This window comes from Athene cunicularia (assembly GCF_003259725.1).
Source record: "Athene cunicularia isolate RWA chromosome Z unlocalized genomic scaffold, athCun1 chrZ_part1, whole genome shotgun sequence".
Taxonomy (NCBI): domain Eukaryota; kingdom Metazoa; phylum Chordata; class Aves; order Strigiformes; family Strigidae; genus Athene; species Athene cunicularia.
Window position 1 is genome coordinate 18,377,649 of NW_020799142.1, and position 20,748 is coordinate 18,398,396.

Below are 20,748 nucleotides of genomic sequence, written 5' to 3' on the forward strand. Positions count from 1 at the left end.
GCGTTTTCGGCCGAAAACGTGCACGTTTGCACTTCCCCGCCACCAGTTCACTCCCTAGAGCCGACACGGGCCCTCGGCCCAGGCTCCGCGCCCGCTGCTCGTCGCGGCGCTGGGAGGAGGGTCCTGAGGCGAGGACCGGCACGGCAGGACCCGGCGCCGCAGCCCCGGGTACCCTGAGTCAATACTTCGGAGGGGTGGGGATGCCTCTTCCCGATATTTGGAGTCAGAAACATGTAGAGTCCTGGTAAAACGTGGGTTTATGTGACAGCGTAGAGTGGCTGTGTTCCCCGAGTATTGATCGCTCATGTAACGACAGTGAGTCTGGACCTTCCCCTCTCAATTATACTCCTGCCGCCTGCGCCCCCAGCCATGCAGGAGTGCAACAGGATCCAGGAGCCGTGCGACCCAACTGGTTCCAAGTTGGTAATTTGCATCTATTGCCGATGCAGCACACTGCTTACGTTGGCTTAGGTGCGAGGGCAATATCCAGGGAAACAATGCGAATCGAGGCCAGTAAAAGTAGGGTGGTGAGGATTTCAACTTTCTAAGAAATCAGAAAGAAGTTCGAAGTGTGGGGTACCTGTGTACTGTGCAGCTTTCAGCCTATCTAGCCTCGTCAGCACTATTTGATTACTGCATATTCCAGGTATTTGAAAAACATTGATTTTCTCCACCCTACAGTTCTGGTAAACTCTGTGGAACTACCTCTTCATGTGGGATGTATTCTATTTTGTAGCAATGATTTCTGCTGAATAATTTTGAACTTTTTGGCATTATGCTCAGAAAACTGAAATAGCAATGCTTCCTTCCTTCCCCATTCTTAGCATCTAGGTCATGGTCCTTTTAGGTGTGACGCAGACCATAGCTTTTATTTCAGGAGTCCTGTAAAAAAGTACATATATTCTCTCAGTTTCATATTTCTTTTTAACATTCTGAATCTGAATTTTAAGTTTAAATGAAGAAGCCTGTCAACAGGTACTTGGTTCAATGGGTACTTATTTGGACATTGGTTCCTTCTGACGTTCTTTATGACCTCAAGAAAGGCCAGGACATTAAAATCATTGATGATGATGATTCATTTAATGAAGTAGAGCAGGGTCCTGTTCCCTGTATAACTCACATTGATTTCTTTCATGTATTTACTCTTTTAGGACACACAGATGTGTTATGCATCCTAATGTATGAACTTGCACATGGGCTCACTGTTTGTGAACACTTCCCAAGACACTGTCGCTTTGAACTCTGAAGTCCTCGGTCAGTCAATACCAGGAATGACTCATGTGTCTTTCAGAGCACTCCCCGGGCTTCCTCTTTGTGGTGTCACAGAAGCCCTGCAAACAGACGCTCCAAGGTGCAGATACCTAAGGCAGAAACATCAGCTTCAGCACCAAGTTTGATCCAATGGTCAGTAAGCAAATTGTGAGCAGGAAAGCCGCTCTAGCCGCTTCTCTTCCTCTCTGCACTGAGTCTATAAATATGTTACGACTCTGGGACAAGGAGGAAAATCTGTACTTCCACAAGGAAGAATAACACTAATTAATGGATGCTAATGAAAGAACAGTAACAAACAAAAAATCCACAGCATAGAGTAAAATAGTTTCTTAATAGATGAAATAAACTTAGAATCCCCCTCTGCCCCACCCTAGAATAACCTCTGCAGACTACGATGTCTCAGTTTCCTAAGAAACAATGTCTTTTTATTCAGTTACATCATTGTAATTATAAATATACCCTACGGATACGAAACTTTCTTCCTCACCCAGACACAATGTTGAAAAATAGTTTCTCACAGAAAAAAGGCTGTCTCACAGGGTGTAGCTTCTCAGACCAACATTTGTATCTACAAAGAATAGGTCATAGGAGAATAAATACTGTGAGAATTATTGCATTCTTTAACAACATTCCCTTAGATGAATACTTCTGTTTCAAATAGTTTATAAGGCATTTGATAACAACCCTCTTGTATAATCCTGAATTGTATATTGCATATTAATTCAAAACAAGGTTTTCTATATTGTTCAGTATTTCACTTTTTTGAGTCTCTTCTGCTATTTTATATATATTACACTTATTCTGAAAAATTATTCTTTATTATAGTTAACCTACACTGATAGAAAAAAACCAAAAAAAACCCAAAAAAAACCCCACAACCTTTGGAGAACTGTTTGGTTATGCTCTTTATCTTTGCAATTTAAAACAGGGCCTGATACACACCCTATGCCCTACATGTCTTCCTTTTTTAATGATGTGTTTTATCCCACCCTGTTGTGTCTGCTTGTCAGTGGTCACAAGGACACTTGCCAAAACGACCGTATCTGCCTGAGCTTGTTTGCAAAGTTTCAGGCTTGGTTCTATACAAATATGGATTATTTGAACATTAGAAGAAGCTATTCTGTTGGCAAGTGCTAAATAAACTGTCTTCATGGTAAAGACTGTGGGAAGCAAGTTACTTAATCAGTTTTACTACGGAATGTTCATTATAATTTTTGCATTTTCAAGAAAAATTAAAAGCTGCAGAGGGAAGATACTGAGCCAGTATTTGATTTCTAAAAGATATTCTGGTGAACACATACTTTATAATCAATTTTACTGTAGAATTTTACAACTAATATGTGTTATTCCGGCTTTTTAATTGATGACAAAATGTATAATTAATGCCAACATTGTCAGAAAAACATTCAAGTATTTCTATTTTTGTCATCTGAGAGGTGTGGCCACAGAATCAGAGTTTCTGTGGTATGCAAAGCTGAGGAATTTTTTGTTAATGTATATCTGGGAAGGGCTTTTGTGAAGGTGATGTAATTTATACACCGGAGGCCAAGGTATATGGCTCCAGGTCACTCCTTTGATGTGATTTGGCTGAAGATGTTAGATGGAAGGGCTACAAAGTCTCAGTTATTATTTTTTGCCAGACACATGATGTCTGTAACAAAAATGTTATGTTAAAGGCTGCACTGAAGGAAAAAAGAATAAGCTATGAAAAAACCTGCCCCAAACCCAAATCTAAAAAGGAAATGTTAAAATTAGATGTGAGGATGTAGTTTAGACATTAGTAATAATTCAGTTTTGGACTTAAACTGGAAAAGGTCAAAAATACACAAATGAGATTCTAGGAATTATTTAGGCAACAAATAGCGAATAAAACAGTGCTTTGCTATGTTAGTATCCAAACCAAACATTTTTGAAACTTTTGACAATTTTAGTTCCATCATCTCAAAATGCTACAGTAGAACTTGAAAAAGTTGAGCTAGAGTAAGGAAGGTGGGGAATTACCCCAATACCAAGACTAATTAAGTAAATTAGGACTCTTTGCTCTAGAAAAGAGATGCCTTTAAAAAGACATAGTAAAAGGGGCATGGACCAGGCTGATGGAGTCAGTTGTACTCTTTCTTTTACAATACACGAGGGAGAGATGTCTGATGAAGCTAGCACATAGCAAGATCCCAAGCACAAATACAGGCTTGGTGATGAGTGGATTGAGAGCAGCCCTGAGGAGAAGGACATGGGGGTATTAGTGGATGGAAAACTGACTATGAGCCAGCAATGTGAGGTCGCAGCCCAGAAAGCCAGCCGTGTTCTGGGCTGCATCAAGAGGAGTGTGGCCAGCAGGTCGAGTGAGGTGATTCTCTCCCTCTACTCTGCTCTCATGAGACCCCACCTGCAGTGCTGTGTCCAGCTCTGGGACCCCAACAAAAGAAAGACATGGACCTGCTTGACTGTGTCCAAAGGACGCCATGAAGATGATCAGGGGGCTGGAGCACCTCCCTTATGAGGACAGGCTGAGAGAGTTGGGGTTGTTCAGCCTGGAGAAGAGAAGACTCCAGGGAGACCTTATAGCGGCCTTCCAGTACTTACAGGGGCTACAGGAAAGGTGGGGAGGGACTCTGCATCAGGGGGTGTAGGGATAGGATGAGGGGTAAGCTAACAGTTTTAAACTGAAAGTGGGTAGTTTTAGATTAGATATAAGGAAAAAATACTTCACTGTGAGGGTGGTGAGACACTGGAACAGGTTGCCCAGAGCAGCTGTGGCTGCCCCCTCCCTGGCAGTGTCCAAGGCCAGGCTGGACGGGGCTTTGAGCAACCTGGGCTAGTGGAAGGTGTCCCTGCCCATGGCAGGGGTTGGAGCTAGCTGGGCTTTAAGGTCTCTTCCAACCCAAACCATTCTGTGATTCTATGAATCATATTGAATTTTAAATTAATTAGGTGAGACGTATTTAAGTCTTAATGCATTGCTTTGTTGTTGGTTGGGGTTGGTTTTTTTTGTTTGTTTGTTTGTTTTTTTTCTTCTTTCTTATATTGTTTGCTGCTTGAACATGTTAAGCTAATCAGAAGTAATACTGATTATAAAAAACCCCCAACCTTTTGGTATATAACTGCTGATTGGACCTATTCTCAACTGATCATTTGCTACATTGCCTACATTAGTTACTAAACCCTGAGTTAAAGTTGAAATATCTGAAATGCAGGTGGAAGATAAAATGTGGTAATGGAACCAAGTGTCATCTAGTTGACCAGATGTACAAAAGTGATCTTTATCAGATTGCACAAATCTTATTCGTTCTATAAGAAAAATTCTCTTTGGAGGGGCAGGGGAGAGGCACAAATAGGCCAGCCCTCAACAACTGAAATGAAACCTGAAGGTGCTTTGCATGAAGTGACACACTATGTTGCAGCAGTATCTTATAAGACACGTATTGCTCTCTAAATATACTTGCTACTGGGTTTGCTGAGAACTATAGGCATCTTTCTAAATACTGGAAATTCATGACATAAAGAAGGCCAGTGTCTGTGAATTAATTTTGACAGATCCCTCAAATAAATGGCAAAAGCAACTAATTAGTTTTTGAGGTTCGTGAGAGTCTCAAAAACTTACAACACCAATACCACCTGAACTGTTTTTTGTTGTTGTGGTTTGGTTTTTTGTTTTTTTGTTTTTTTTTTTTTTTCTGAATAACAGGGTAGTGGGAATTTTCAGCTGAACTGAATAGCATAATAAGTATTAGCATCTGTTGCGGCATAGTGTAAAATGGCTGACGCCAGAGAAATAGGCTCTTGTCAGTGAGATTTTATGGCAAGATAGAGAGTTATTAATGGCTATTAATTTGGGCCATGAGAAAGGTTTGCCTATAAAATTCCCCAAAAGGGAGGAAAATTAATGGTTTTTCTCAGAATATGTCTACTGTCACAAAATTTCAAAACTTCAAATACTTTTTAGAGAAAACTGAGGAGATCATCTGTTTTTTCCTCTTATCCTCTCTGATCTCTGTAATGGAAGATGATTCGAAGAAACTTTCGCTAAAGTCCTATTCCTTTACAGCAGGAGGAAGAACAATGGCACCCTTAACATGAATAAACCTTAAGGACTATAACTAATACTGAACCAGATATGTGAAGCTTCAAAATAAATATTAACTTCCATTACTAAATCAAGCTGAACCATAACTGAGAAGCAGGATTTCACCACGGCCACTGCTGAAGGTGAACAGAGAGTGTACGAAGGGGGTGGACAAAGTGTGCCAAGACAACTGGCCTGCTAGATCTAAATGTGCAATTCACTTTGAATACTTCTGCTCCCTCTTCCATTTATTTGAAAATCCCTAGGAGGTGCAACATTCAGTCAGCCCTTGAGGAATGTCTGTCCTTTCTGAGAAGACTTACAGTACTGAGAAAAGGAGAAGGGCAGAAGGGTAAGTGTACGAGAAGGGAAAATAAGTAAAGGAGCACTATGCCCTACTCTAGTACAGTCAGAAGAAAAATACGTCTGAGGATCTTTTACTCATGCTTTTTTTGACTGAATGAGCAAAGTCCAGTATCTCTGGGTGTCATCCCTCAGTCTTTGTAATTAAAACATGATTGCACTGAGGGTAGCTCATTTTACCATCCACTTCTTTAAACAGAATGCAGTTGTGCTGTCTAAACTTACTAAAACTTCATCAGTGCTTTAATCTTTAGGACTCTTCACTCTTATAGGGCTCATACCACACCCACTGCATGAACTGCTATTGCCTTTGAACTGTGGAGGGTTAGGGCTGCTTCTGCTAAATGCAATGAATTATAAATCAGTTTTGTGCAAATGATACATAAAATGACACTTGCTGTGAAAAAGTGATTCCAGTTCTTTTTTAATTCCACTGAAAATTTTTTTTTTTTTTTTTTTTTTTTTTTTTTTTTTTTTTTTTTCTGGTTTTCATTGAAATACTCCCATGGACAATGTCCAGCAAAGTCTAATGATCAGATATATACAGAGCAGGGCATTTGGTAAGCACTCCCCTGTGACTAGACAGGATGTTGCTATTAGAGAATTGTGATTCACCATCAAAGTAGTTTCTGATGAGATAACAGTTAAGTAATTACATGGTTTGTAATGTTTTCTAAAAGTTAACTGTGATATAAAAGGTGTAATCTTTGTCTTCTAGGAAGTTTTGATACAAATGTTTACTAGGCTTTATGGAAGATTATGTCAGTCATTTACAACTATGCAAGACAACATCAGTTGTGTCACAGGGAGAAGTACAGAAAAATCACTGGATAGGAAGAATGGTTATGTGAATTAATATGTCTTCAACTTTTATCTATGTAATGTCATGAAAACAAATCTGTGTCAGGAAGTCATATGGTTCTCTGAAGAGCTTTCACATGTGGCTATAAGTACAGGACCCATACAATTAATAACAGTGTATTTCTGACAGCTTGACCACAATCAAGCTTTCCTTGATGTCATGCTGTGCCAGAATGCTTGTTTCTACAGTAGATTTCTGTTGACAGGTAGATGGATTTGTCTTTATGTACTGAGATGGCTTTATATTATATTTATATCAATGAAAAGCAAACAAACTACAAAGGAGGCTCACCAGACTTTAAATTTTTTTAATCAATAAAACACTTGAAATAATTTTACAGGAAAACCAAAATGCTGTGCAGAATGTTGTGATTTTCGTTAAAAGGATGCAAATTCCCTCTTATTCCTATAAAGCAGTATAATTAACAACAGTACATTCAGATTCTCTTGCTCTGCTTTTAGGGATCACCATCTATACAACAGCTAATTCAAGAAATTAAAACAATTAGACTATGTGGAATTGATTAGATGAGTGTGACCCTAACTCCAGCATCTCATTGCTGAGTGAGATGAAAACCCTTGGCTCCAGTTGAAGGTGGATTCCCCTGACTCAAGCTCTGCAGAAGAGGAACATCATGCTTGAAATGATGCAGCACAGGATATGTACTAAAGGGCTCAGGTAAGGAGTCAGGAAAGGTGGGTTGTGTCTGTAGCAAGGGTTCATAGTACAGAACCCTAGAGTGACACCAGACAAGCACAGGAACATAAGCAGCAGCCCAGGGAGATTGCTCTCATGTAGATGCTGTTTTCTTAGTCTTCTAAAACTACATATGGGATCAACAACCTCTGGAACAGCCTCAAATTGAAGTAGGAGTGATGGTTTAAAGCTCTCGCTCCTTTCCAGAGAAGTTCAGTGAGACAGAAATGTAGCCTGTCCTTTCCCTCTAAGATTAGTTACTTCAGTGCTGAAGTTAGAAACTGAGCTGGGCCAGACTCCCTCCGTTGCTTAAGTTCTGGTTATACACCTAAATTTTTAATTTTTTTTAACAGGCTTTTATTTGAATGAAAAAATGTTTAGCTTGTTAGTTATTAGAATCATATTACAATCCTAATATGTCTTTTTATAGAGGATCAAAACAGATTATGTACTGTTCTGACATTTTTTTGTGCCTGCCAAATTTCAGTGAGATGTTCCTGATGTTTGCAGTATGGCTTTCAGTAGGGTTTTCTGTTGTATATAATGAAAAGCAGTAAAATACTGCTCTTGCAGTGTTGTGCAGAAAGGCTGTTATGTATAAAAATAGTGATTTTACTAATTTAACCTGTATAGTAATAATGTGCTATAGTGCTATCCCCTTTGCATATTTGTATTTTAAATAGATATGATAATTGAAAATCTGATAAGAAGACAAACGTGAAAAGGAAGAAAGCATCATGACAAAGAGAAAGGCAGTGTGGTTATATGAAGCTTATTACTGTTTTTACAGTGCAAAGCAAGTCTAAAAATAATAGAACACTGATCTCAAACATACTTTGCATTTATAAAATATTAAGATATTTTTGCGTGGTCTTTATCTAAGGAAATAGACTCTTCTATTGACTTACATTTTTTTCAGTTAGGCTGATGCTTTAAAATAAGATATGAAATGTCATCAGAAAAGTAAAAAGCTCATCATAACTAAAAAGTGAAACACTTAAAATGAAAGTATGCTGGATAAAGATGACATGCAGCTTGTACAACTTGTGAATAATCTTATGAAACCAGAAAAAATGACCTCATGGTTAACAAACTGGCTGAATAATAATAAATATAAGTATTTCCACTGCTACCACGGACTTTCTATGTATGCATTGGTGAGTCACAATTCCTTAGTAAGTCTGTTCCTTTACAAAACCATAATAGGATAACAGCAATGCTATGTCTTTACAGAGATACTGTAAGGAAAAAAAAAATTACAGTTCTGAGGCATTCAGATGCTATAGTGACATGGTGACAAGTGCCATTTAAATCTTTCAAACAAATTGGCAAAATCATACATTTTCTTAAAATAAAACCTGCATGTCGTGTGGAACTGAAAGCAGCTCTGCAAATATTAATTTATCATCACTGTTCAGCAAATGGATTTTTGCCTTCCTTCGAGGACTATTTAACCAGTGTGATGAATGAAGCTGGGATTCTATCCACAATTCCTCTATGTCATTTTTTGCTGCCATTCATGTCTTTCTTCTGTACTCAGAACTCATAGCCCTTCAGTGAGGGTGCACTTTCAGGCATGCAGACTAGCACAGCAAGCAAGTCCGCCGACCCGGTGGCTCTCTCAGACTGCAAAGCACAGCCACCCACAGTGTTCCCATGGAGGGCTTTACCCTCTTCTATGAATCATGCTGCTACCTTCAGCAGACTGTTGTTATGAAACAACCACCTTTCCCACAGACACAAGGAGAAATTGTAAACACTTTCAAACTTAATCCCATTTGCTGCATTCACATAAGTCTCACCCTTTCCCAACAACTACTCTCTAATTTAGGAACTAAATAGAAGGGACTTAAGAGTGACAGCATCTTTCAGGCAATAAAGCACCTTCCAGCACACTTCCAGAGGTGTCCTTGCCAGCATGTTAAACCCAATCTCTGGTCTCTTCTTAAAGAAAAAAAGTATTTATAAAATATAATACTGCTTTTTAAGCTATTGCTAAAGTCAGTGCTAAGTTAAAACCTTTTTTTTTTTTTTTTTTTTTTTTTTTTTTTTTTTTTTTACATTTCAGTAACATTTGTACCAAGAGGAGGAACAAATTTTCCTGGCTTCCTTGGCAAGTCAAATCTCTTCTGCAAACAAGTACATCTTAGAGAATTCAGTATGGCTCCTCAACATTTTCTGATCTATTGGCAACCAATGACGAGCTGTCTCACACTGAGGCAATATCACCTTTGCCAGCATGCCTCCATTTTCTCATGTTAGTTTTGTGTGGCTGCAAGTAACATAGGAAACTCTCAAGGACAAGGCATAGCCCAATAGCCCTGGGGAGAGATCCTCATACAAGGAAGACAAGTGTGTGAAAGAAATGAGGAAACTGAACAGTCTAAATAGAAAGAAAAAAATTCTTAAAGAAATCTTTTGCTATCTACATTTCAGTGTGTTCTCATAGAAACTTTTAATCTTTGACACAAAATAATTTGTTAAGTGCTTATTTAATATGCAAATTCTTCATCACTTCTTAAACTATAATAAACTTATAATACTAGAAGAAGCTTACCAGTGCTGAATTTTCTATCTGTGCTCTTTTGTTAATTATTATTTTGTACACTTTAAACTCATGGGATTAAATAACTACGCAATAAATTTACAGTGACAGTTTATGAAGCACCCTCCTGGCTACTCCAAGATATACAGCAAGAGTCAAACTTTGAGGGTACCTCTAAATATTTCCTGCATAAATATGGATATTTCAATTTGCAGATACAATTGTGCCCCTGCTTATTTGAGTACTATGTGCAATCAGATGGGCTTTTAGGTTTTGTGCATACATTTTTAGGCCTGCCAAAAATCTGTTCCAAGTTCAAACAGTTATGTAATGGATCAATTCTTTATGGACTGCTTGGCCATAAAAATCTCTTTCTTGGAGTATCCTGGGTTAAACTGGACACATTAAAATGAGCAGAAAGAGAAGTCCAAGGTATTTCAGTAATTTTCACCAAAAATCCTTCAGGTGCTTCTATCTTCTGAACTGTCATTACATCAGTTATCATACAGTATTTGGTGCATTCTCAAAGTCTGCATGTTCTGCTTCGTGAACTGACAGTCTGCTGTCACAGAACTGACATACGGAGGAAATTTTGAAAATGATACTTTTTCTTTTTGAAAATTGTAAGGTGATAAAAGACTGGAACTGCTACATACAAGCTGACTTGTTGCATAATTTGTAATGAAAAATGATTCCACATACACAGGTATATAAAAATATGGTTATGCATTTTCCACATTAAAAAAATGTTAGAATCTTTGAACTCACTCTCCAAAAATGAGTATCACTTTAAAGTATGTCCTTGAGTATCACAAAAGGCTGTTTATTCTTTTGCATCATTCCTTTGCACATGTCCTTGATTTGTTCTTGTTCTACTTCTTGTTTTTGTAATGCACCAGAGTTAGGAAACATGGTGACCACTGTGACGAAGTTTATAATTTTACAGTAATGTTGTTGAGGCAGACCTGAGCAAAAATTTCTGCTTTTTTTTTTTTTTTTCTTCATTTCTCCATTTTCTTCTTTAGTGGTCTCTTGAAAAATCCAGCCTGCAGAAAAGAAAAAGGTGACTAAGAACTTCTCAAAGCATACAACCCATGTTGGTAGCATTCTTTTGTTGGTTCTTACTACTATTTTAATACTTCTAGTACAGTAAAAAGTCATTTGATATTTTATCACTGAAGTACAACACTGTTTTTCCTGGAACGGAAAAAACTAGTGAGACACGTCAGGAAAGCAGACAAAAGGCATACAGTTAATATATAGTAAGTGATTGCTGAATCATTGTTACGCTTGCATAATGTCAAAGGCTAAAACACTTAATAATATTTGGTACTCAGCTGAATAAATAATACTTTATTTTATGCTTGTCAAATTTTTCAAGAGATAATACGTGTTGAAATTTACAAACTAACCTTCTAACCCAAGTATGAACTAAATATTTATCTTGGAGAAGAGTGCCCACTTGTGGCAATACTTACACCACAGGCCTAGCATCTCTTGCAAAGAGAAAAAGATCATCAAAGGCCATGTCAAAGCTAATAAACCCCTCCTTTATTAAACTTAGACTCATACTAAAATCTCTTTTCATTTTTCCTTTCATAACATAGTGGCAATACAGGTTTCAACTGGTTAGCATTGCATGTTACACATCAGAAAAACGTAGTGTTATTAGTTATTTTGTCTTTTCTACAAGATTTCTCTCTACTTACTAGATAATATTAGTATCTGTGAGGTTTTAGTTACAAGAAGCACTCGGCAGAGAATTTAAGCATATTTTTTGATTTTCCTGAAGTCAAAAAATGTGCAGCTTACCTTCCACAAAGCAAATATAAGCAGTGCAAGAATCAAGAGTCCAGCAAAGATACTCAGGAGGATAACCCATAAGGGGACTGTACCCGGTGGGAGTTCTTTGGAAATCTTAATCATGGTCTGCAAAATGTTCAGAATGCAAGCAATAAATAAGTTATCCTTTTAAAATATCAACAGAGCACATGACTTTTATCAGTATGCAGTGATTTCCCAGGGTACCACTTCATTCTGAGTACAGGAATTTGTAGGAGGGAATTGAGAAAATAATCTCCAACATGAAACCCTATATTTATGTAATATCTTGTGATTTTTAAGTGCATTAATTTAACAAGAACCGGCCCAACTCTAAGTCTGTATTTATAAAGGATACAGGACCAAAACCATGAGCAGTTGAAGTATATGTTAGGGATTTTCTTTAGTATTTCCTTCATCACTCAGTGCTGCCTCCCTGACAATTGGTAGTGATAAACAAGCTTCTAAACCAACTAAATGAAATGTGTAAAAATCCGTGTAGATACTAATTTGATTTTAAACCAGGTGTAAACTAAACTGAAATAAGGAATACTCACATTTAAAAAACCATGACCATATAGGAGTTCGAATTGTTAACTCAAGAATTTATTAGAGACACAACTTTATAATTCAAATTGTCAATTTGAATTATCAAATTAATTGAAGAGCTGAACACTAAACATTTAACTTAAAAATATGTCTTTAAAAAGTTAATTCTGAAATTCCTTGGTTTGTAAAGGCAGGTCTCATTATATGCAAGCCTCTCAGCTGTGTTTTCACGCCTTCATTGAATTTTAATCTATCACTTACAAGAAATGTCTGGATACAATACCAGCTGATAGTTGACCTGTGATGTTTGTATTTCCAAAAATATTTTGCACGAGATGTAATTCACATTGAATATTACTTTGCTATAAAGTTTGGGGATGTTAACAAAAATAACATAATGACTTTTGCTTAAAAATGTAAATTGTGGTAAATAAGCCCCTGTATGCACAAGTTATAACAGAAAAGCAGTGCATTAACCACAATAAACATCTTGGAACAAAAAGTATTAAAGGACAAATAATAATTCTAACAAAATTAAAGAAATTTCTCTTTATACCTGACACCACTATATATATGTAAGTATACAACGTTATATACTTTCTTGTCTAAGAAAATGACAGAGAACTTCTGACAAATAAAAGATTCTGCTTCACATATATATCCTGGGTAATGAAGTGGAAAGAAATAAAAAATAAATAAATAAAAAAGAAAATACAATGTACAAAGTAAGATCACTTCTAAACGACTCAGGACAATTTTAAAAATATTATCGATTTATTAAAAGAATTTTAATTATGCTTTTAATTTACTTAGATGCAGGAAGTATTTATACTGTAGCAGGCAGAAATACTTCAGATAGTACTTTGCATCCAGGTACATTGGTGGGTAATGGGATTTTGCTATCATCATCTGACTCTGACATTTCTACTGTAATATGATATTCCTTTTATTTAGAGTAGGATAATACATTACAACAAGTAACAATCCGTTCACTAGTAATGAATGAAAATGAGTGATTCAGTAGCACAATAAATACTATGAAGAGTAAATCCATGAATTATCATGTTCTTACCTCCAGTTTTTGATGGTCATTTCTCAAAATCAGCGATGAGTTCTCACTCTTAAGTAACGCTTTCACAACAAGGGTTAAGCTGTGAATACTTGCCTGGAAAAAGAGAAATGGCTATGGTTTACAATTAGTTATTTGTTATTTTAAATTAGTATTGTATTAAAGTAGAAAGCTTTGCAGAAATAAGAAGGGTGAAAGCAAAACTTAACTGTAACATTTTGGGAGATGCTGAAAAATGTGAAAGTCAGTGGAGCTGCTCATCTGTGACACCTTCAGCACACACATCACTGTTTACAAGATAGCAGTACAGCTTTGAAAGAGTAGAGAGCAGAGATTTCAAAGGAATATTAATTAATCCTGGAATACACCTTTGGCCGCAGGGACAGACTCCAGCTTTCTAAAATTTTGCTGTATCTACCCTCCTGTCCTGTTCTTTTCCAGTGAAAAACAAAGACAGAAAACAGGAACTCATTATCAGAAATTTATCAGCTGAACAAAATGGACCACAGCCTGATCATTGTTGTAACTATCAGACAATATTGAGGTGTTCTCTGAGATGGACTCTTTCTCCTCTGCTCTTTTTGTTCAAAAAATCCTTTCTAGACTTGAGAAAACTTTCCAGATAAAATTTATTTAAAACTTATATGCTTTTATGTACCCCTCCTTACATCTGCTGAAGTAGAATATATGGATGGATAAGTAGCTATCAAAAAATGTACAATCCATGAAGAATAAGCAAGGGGTATCTTCTTACTATGTTTTGAAATTCCTGCTAAGTTCTAAGTACTTTCTTTAAGGATAATAAAATGCATGTAACTTAGTTTTGCGGAAGTTTTAGAATAGCAAGAGAAACAATTTCAAATCCTAGGGGACTGTGGAGACTTAAGAAAATGAAAAGGTATAACTTTAATACACTTCAGAAACATTGGCTTAAATTTCTTAAACCCAAGAATATTCTGAATACAAATGGGATTTACTTACTTTTATGATGGTAGGTTTCCATACTCTTAATGAAACATTTACTTGATATATGTCAGATGGGACCAGGGCACAATTAATAGATGCACAGTTGTATGTATCACAGTCCTGTTTAAAAGACACTGTCATGAATTAACAGGAAGAGACTTTTCAGATTACTAAAATAAAACCACCTAAACTACTGTGTATACAGAACATAGACTTGCTATGATATCAATACTAAACTGATATTACTGGGGCTTTTTATGTAAAAATGACACTGCAGTATATAAAATGAGTTGAGATATTCATGCTGCGATAGAATAGACTCAGTTTTTGCAGGCTCACTTAGCCTTGAGGAAGCTCTGTTACTGTAGGTATATGGTAAAAGGCATCAGCCAAGCTCCTAAAGAAGGGACAGCCTGTAACAGGAAGCGTTTTTCTGTCGTCACACCTCTGACTTTGGAAATAGCTTTGACAAAGCTTTGGAAATATTTGTTTAGCTTAGATGTCTATCACCTCTGTGAATGACTATGATAAGCATGACAAAACATTCTTCTCATGGCATGCTTTCATTTGCACCAGAAACTCAACTTGTACCTCTAGGCTGAGGAGGTAGTATGACGGTTGCCCCCCAACATGCCACAATAACCATGGCAGCATAATTACTTTGCAACTAGAGGCTAATCCTTTCCGAATGGGATCATCAATTACATTTCTATCAGTTGCGTTGAAAATCTGTCAGATCAGAGTGCTAGCATTTTCAGCCTGATGTCTAAAAAAGTTTCAAGGGAGATGAAAAGCTTTTAAAATATTGCTATTTATTAATTACAATGGAAATATAGAAAGTGAAGATTTACTCAGCTGTCAGATGTGCTACTATTAAAAAAAACCCAAACAAACCCACCCCCAATTCAGTTCCACGTACAGTTTTCTAGCCAAATAAAAATTATAGCTAGTCTACATAAAGGTAATTTTTTCGGTCTATTAAGTCAAAATGAATTTCCATAGGATACAGTTTGAGAGAAGCTTTTATATGTTTATTACAGAAGTACTCAACTCCAAGATCTGGATTAATATCTGGGATGAATATATATACCATATCTAGGCTTACCATAATTGTATCCTTTGTAGGTTCTTTTATTTTTGGCAACACAAATGGTTTCCCAGTGCTGATTTTTAATGGATCTACAGGGTAACTAGTTTGGCAGATGGCATTCTGTTAGCAGAAATACAAATATTATTCTTATTGTCTGAACATGCAATCTATTAAAAAAAAATTCTCTGGAAACAAGCCAACATTAATAATATTTAATATTTAATAACATTAAGAAGATGTACTAACAACTAAATGCAATAAAATTGTATATTGCAAGAATGCAGAATACGACGGTGTGGGTATTGAAGTACCATTATTCAAAACACAAATGAACTTTTTATGAGATAATTTAACCTAACCTCTATCCAGCTACTCAAAGCTTTGTAGAAGCAAACAAGAGCTTCCTGCAAGATGACCACTACATGAACCAGCAAAAGTTGGCTATTAAAAGACTTAAATAGCTTTTGCATGGGAATCTACAGAGGTTCTGCCTTAGCAAGCAGACAGGCAGGTTAAGTGCAGGCATTCAGGAGCCTCTGTTGCAGTGCCCAAGGATGGGAAGCAGGTGCTAGAGCACTGGCTAAACCTCCATGGCTCCTTCAAAGGCAGCAGGAAAAGCCTTTGGTGTCTTTGGTGTGGGGAATTTGTTTTTTTTCAGTCGGGTCATTCACTTTCAGTCTGCTAGCATGAAAAGGATTGCAAATCCCTTGCAGTGGACTTAGGCACTCTACTGTCACTACAGTGTAGCTAACAGTAGATGAATTACACCCATAGAAAAGTCACGGATTTATTGAGTTTATGTGCAAACTTGGGTCAAATGCAGTGATTGCCTCAGAATGGAAACAACAGGGGAAGGAATTTAAGAACAGACACAATTTCCTTGTATTCTAAACATAGAATATTTGGGTCTTTCTTTCTTTCTTTCTTTCTTTCTTTCTTTGAACCCCATTTGGTTTATTTATCAGTGCTGCAACACCTCAAAACGACTTAGTGATATTTGGGTTCTTCAGCCATATAGTATATATTGATACAGCTACAGAGAGATAGACAGACAGACAGATAGATAGAGCTATATTGATAGAGCTCTAGTTTTAATATCTACAGATCTCAAATCATGGGGTTTGGTGGAACTATGATCTCCAGCTGCTCTGGAGGAGTGGAATGGAAAAATTCAAATGAAGACTACAGTGAAGAGCATTTTTAAGACATGATCTACCACCCCTTCAAGATGTCTCAGCACCCAGAGAAAGAAGCAGCCAGAGGACTGCTAGTGCTGGAAAGCAGACATGCAGGAAGGCTAATTTCAGTGACAGAAGGGACTGAACAGGAGATTAAGCTCTAGATGCACACAGCAGGACTACAGAATTTGCAATAAGCACTGATGACAATGGAGAAAATCTGAGACTCAGTAGGCAAAACCAAAAAAGAAACTCCTGTCATATCTCAGTCTAGACCTCTCATAACTTGGCAATATATCAAATTAAACTTCTTATAGTTCAGTTATTGGTCAACACTATTTTAATTTTGCCTGTTTCCTTTTAAGAAAATTTCTCTTTTTGCCTTCTTATGCACATCTGTACATACTCTCAAAATACCAGCATCTTGTATTTTAGACTAAAAGCAGTATCTACCTTGAAGCAAGGCATGATCCCAAATGTTTGCATTTTTCAGTTCCTTACAACAAAAATTTCAAATTTAAATTAATTATAAAAATAAAAATTCCTAGCTTACTTGGGAATGTGACAATGCAGTAAGGTAGAGAAGAGTGTTCTTGGCTGCTGTTGCATTGGGAAACAAGATCTGCAGTGTGAGCTGTGGCATTGGAAAGTGTTCACCTTTTTCAATCTATTAAAAAAAAAGAAAAATGTTTGATTAGTACTTTCCTAATTTTGTTAGTATTTGATTGTGAAGTTTTTTTAATTTCCTGTGCTTTTCTTCTGGTTTTGTTTTGGTTTGGTTTGTTTTTTACATTTCCGCAGTCAGTTATGCAAAAAGTGGTATGATGGATTCTTACTTTTTCCCCAAGACAGCCTATTGTGAATTAGCAAACACATTCTTCTGTGGTCTTGGGTAATACAATGCTCTATTGAAGGAAATCAAATGAACAGGGTGAAAGGGACCATTTTGACATAAATTCCTTCTTGTTATCTTGTTTACTGTATCTTCTTACCATCTAGGACTTCTGTCTAAGGTAATTTATTTCAATTTTTAATAAAGACCCCAAAATACTTTAACATGGGAGAGAAGCCACTGTACTATTCGTTACTCCTGCTAGTTCCTCCTGAGGTGTGCTTAGGCAACAGCCCTCCTCTTCTCCTGCTTTCCCCTGTTTTCCCTGAGAAGATCACAGGACATATCTGTAAACTGCTGCTCTTTCTGAACAGGCCTGCTGTGCCCAAGGATGGAGAAAATGCCTAGGTGGAATTGCTGGCAGGGGAATTGGTGATCCTATCTCTGAAGTGGATGAGCTTAATAAACACTCAAGAACCTGTTTAACTTCTTTCTTCCAACTACTCATTTGTAATAAGCTGATTTCAGAGATTTTTGCTTACGAGATCATAAATTTTATGCTCTGCAGTCCACCAGCTGTTACACTCAGAAAGTTAAAATGAAATAAAGTCTTAAACATCCACAAAAGCTCTGAGATTACTGGATTTTAAGTTTTAGACTAGAAAAAGTAGCAGAGTAAAACAGTGTAGGTGGACTAAAAAGAGAAAAAATCCTTTGTCATTGTTATTTAGTGAAAGAACTTTCCCATGACCCATTTTTTAGACAGAAGTTGATTCAGAGACTTATCCTTTTTATATGGGACTCTTGCTCAGCTTTGGTTTTTACACTGGGAAACAAGGATGATCTCAAGACAAGTAAAATCAGTCCTACTAGAATCTGATGATGGGTTTCTAGTCCATTAAATATCTTTTCCAAGTGATTTTAGTTTGCAGTATTTATTTAATTAGGAAGACAACATTCTTGGAGCACGACATTTGCTTTTTTCAAAGCTGACTGTATTTTGGTAATATCTGTTCTAAATTGCAATGAATGTAGGTCAAGTTCTCATTTACTAGAGCATGCTTTCTTTCCTCTGCTGAGGGTAGCAGCTCTAAACCCCACCGGAACCACTCTGCAGGGACTGACCATTCTGAGAACTTCTGAGTCATCTTATTTTAAAGCAAGCAAGGACAAAATTGTGTTAAACACAGAACACCCATGTAGAAGGTTTAACATATTGCATAGTTGGTATTTAGGTAATATGTTATCACATTATATGATTTAAACCAAAAAATAATAAAAAAAGCGCCAGTAACTATATCACACTTTTAATTGTTTCTTACCCTATAATGTAGAGTAACTTCATCCCCAATCTGCTCTGTTGTGTTAATAGCAGTAGGGACGGTCTCATTTGCTGCAATTATAACATGGTGCTCTTTGAAAACACTGTAGGTTTAAAAACAACACACATAAAAACCCCAATAAGCACACAAACATCATAAAAACTCTAGTAGTTAATAAGATTGTTCTTTTCATTATTTCATTAATCCTCCAGGACTAGTCTTTCAATTAAGAGTACACTGCTACTTCCACTGAAGTTCAACTCATTCATTTTCTGAGTACTATTTACTTTTTATTATGTACATTTAAAATGTTTTGTTCAGATAAAACTACAAAATGATCAAATATTGTTCTTAAAATTAATATATCAGGGCCTGATTTTGCTGTTCTTATTCTAGCTGTGCTGTCCCTTGCATTGTCATATGAAACAGGCAGGGTCCTAGAAAAGACAGAATCAAGTAAAAAGAGAACAAACCCACCATGTTCTAAAGTCAACATTATTCCCTATGGGACAAGCAAAGGCTGGATTTGAACCATTAAATGCATTTAAAATAAAGTTGACTTAATTATTTACACCTGTGCACCATGCAGTGTAATCTACTGATAATATTTATGTTTTTCAGGGATGAATTTAATCAAATTCTAGTTATTTCTGAAAATAAAGTGTACTACAAGACCTGCATTAAAGTTTATGTTTGAATTTATAAAAAAAACCCCAACCCTGAGAATCTAAATCTGGGATTAATATTTGAAGCTGGAAATCAAACACCACACCATGCGATACTATAGTGATACAAACTCATGGCCTTGAGGAAGCTGAAAGTACCACAAAATGTCTTCGAATGGCTAAAGTACAAGAATCAACAAAGCTGCTGTTGCACTTGCAAACTGCAGATAAAATTTAAAAAGATAAAATGGAAATACAGCAAAATAGAGACAGTAACTGCTCCATTATTTCATGTAACTGCTCTTTTCAATGAAGCCTGTGCTTCCTGTTCGTGAGCCTAGAAGCTGTCACCTGCAGATACTGAGCACAGTTCAACAACAAAACAATACTATACTCTCTTTGAACACCTGCTATTTACTATGCTAGCAAATAAAAGTACAAAGAAGCATCAATACCTTACAAATATTAATCCTACTTCGTATTTTACTGGAATTGTAATGTGTCCTCTGTTGTCATTCAAAGTCTCAGGTGGTTCTTCACTGTCACTAAAATAAAACAACATATGCCACTCATATAAGACAATACAGATGCAACACAACTCCTAGGTGGGAAGGAATCTCAAGAAACTGAAATACTTACAGCTCTGGCTATGAAAACACACTACTCATTTCCAGGTAATTACTATCTCCCAAAAATAAATTCAAAAGACTATTTCTGGTAATTAAAAGTGGAATCCTGTACCAGTCCCAGCTCAGAAATGCATCTTTTTTAAAATTACAGACTGCAGTGGAGTAAACAATAATGGACCAAGTAGGGGCCACTACTCTGACACTATCCCTGGATTTTGCAGGGACAGCAAACATTGAGGGCAAGTGTCACAGACAATATCTGCAATGCTCTTGCTCTTTGAAGGCCAGACCTTTTTGTTTAGCATAAACTGTGATTCATGGTAAAGTATGCAGTAATTTTGTAAGAGAAGAAACCTTTTTGGAAGGTAAAACTTTTGGAAATTATGACTCATTTGTGACTTTCAGTCTCTAGAGACAAACAGCTATTTATTTAGTCCACTCAGTCCACTGCTGGACTGAGTACATCTGTAAAGCTGCCAGCTCTACATGTTGTTTAACCACTTCTGAGTCAGAAAAGACATCCTTGTTTTATTACAAAACAGCTTTCTAAGAAAAAAAAAAAAATCAGAAGGTAAACAAGTAATGATTGCAACTAACCTTGTTGCATATACATGAACAGTAGCATTTTCCAGGAGATATGATGCATTGAATTGGAATGATATTTTGAAGGAAATCTGTTTAGAGAAATACATTACACATTTTAAAAGAAAAATAAAAAGAAATTAAGGCACACTAATAAGGTTTGTCCTGATGAAAAATGAACAAATTTTTACTATTTTTTATCTATCGAATCCTTATTTACATTTTTAACACTTTTCTATGAATG

The 20,748-nt window shown here is 36.5% G+C and overlaps 2 protein-coding genes across 3 annotated transcripts in view; both read right to left on the minus strand.

The window, feature by feature from the left end:
* Positions 1-306, minus strand: part of ITGA2 (integrin subunit alpha 2) — a 69,393-nt gene extending 69,087 nt beyond the window's left edge. The window contains exon 1 of the mRNA XM_026865794.1: positions 66-306. Coding sequence (XP_026721595.1) covers positions 66-306 — 241 coding nt within the window. The remainder of the gene's footprint in view (positions 1-65) is intronic.
* A 6,550-nt stretch (positions 307-6,856) lies between these two features.
* Positions 6,857-20,748, minus strand: part of ITGA1 (integrin subunit alpha 1) — a 76,351-nt gene continuing 62,459 nt past the window's right edge. For both annotated transcript variants that reach the window (XM_026865447.1, XM_026865448.1), the window contains exons 22-30: positions 20,520-20,596; positions 19,749-19,838; positions 18,629-18,731; positions 17,028-17,141; positions 15,312-15,416; positions 14,222-14,326; positions 13,244-13,336; positions 11,614-11,730; positions 6,857-10,847 (exon numbers count right to left, since the gene is read on the minus strand). In XM_026865447.1, the coding sequence (XP_026721248.1) occupies positions 10,803-10,847; positions 11,614-11,730; positions 13,244-13,336; positions 14,222-14,326; positions 15,312-15,416; positions 17,028-17,141; positions 18,629-18,731; positions 19,749-19,838; positions 20,520-20,596 (849 nt within the window). In that variant the 3' untranslated portion in view covers positions 6,857-10,802. The remainder of the gene's footprint in view (positions 10,848-11,613; positions 11,731-13,243; positions 13,337-14,221; positions 14,327-15,311; positions 15,417-17,027; positions 17,142-18,628; positions 18,732-19,748; positions 19,839-20,519; positions 20,597-20,748) is intronic.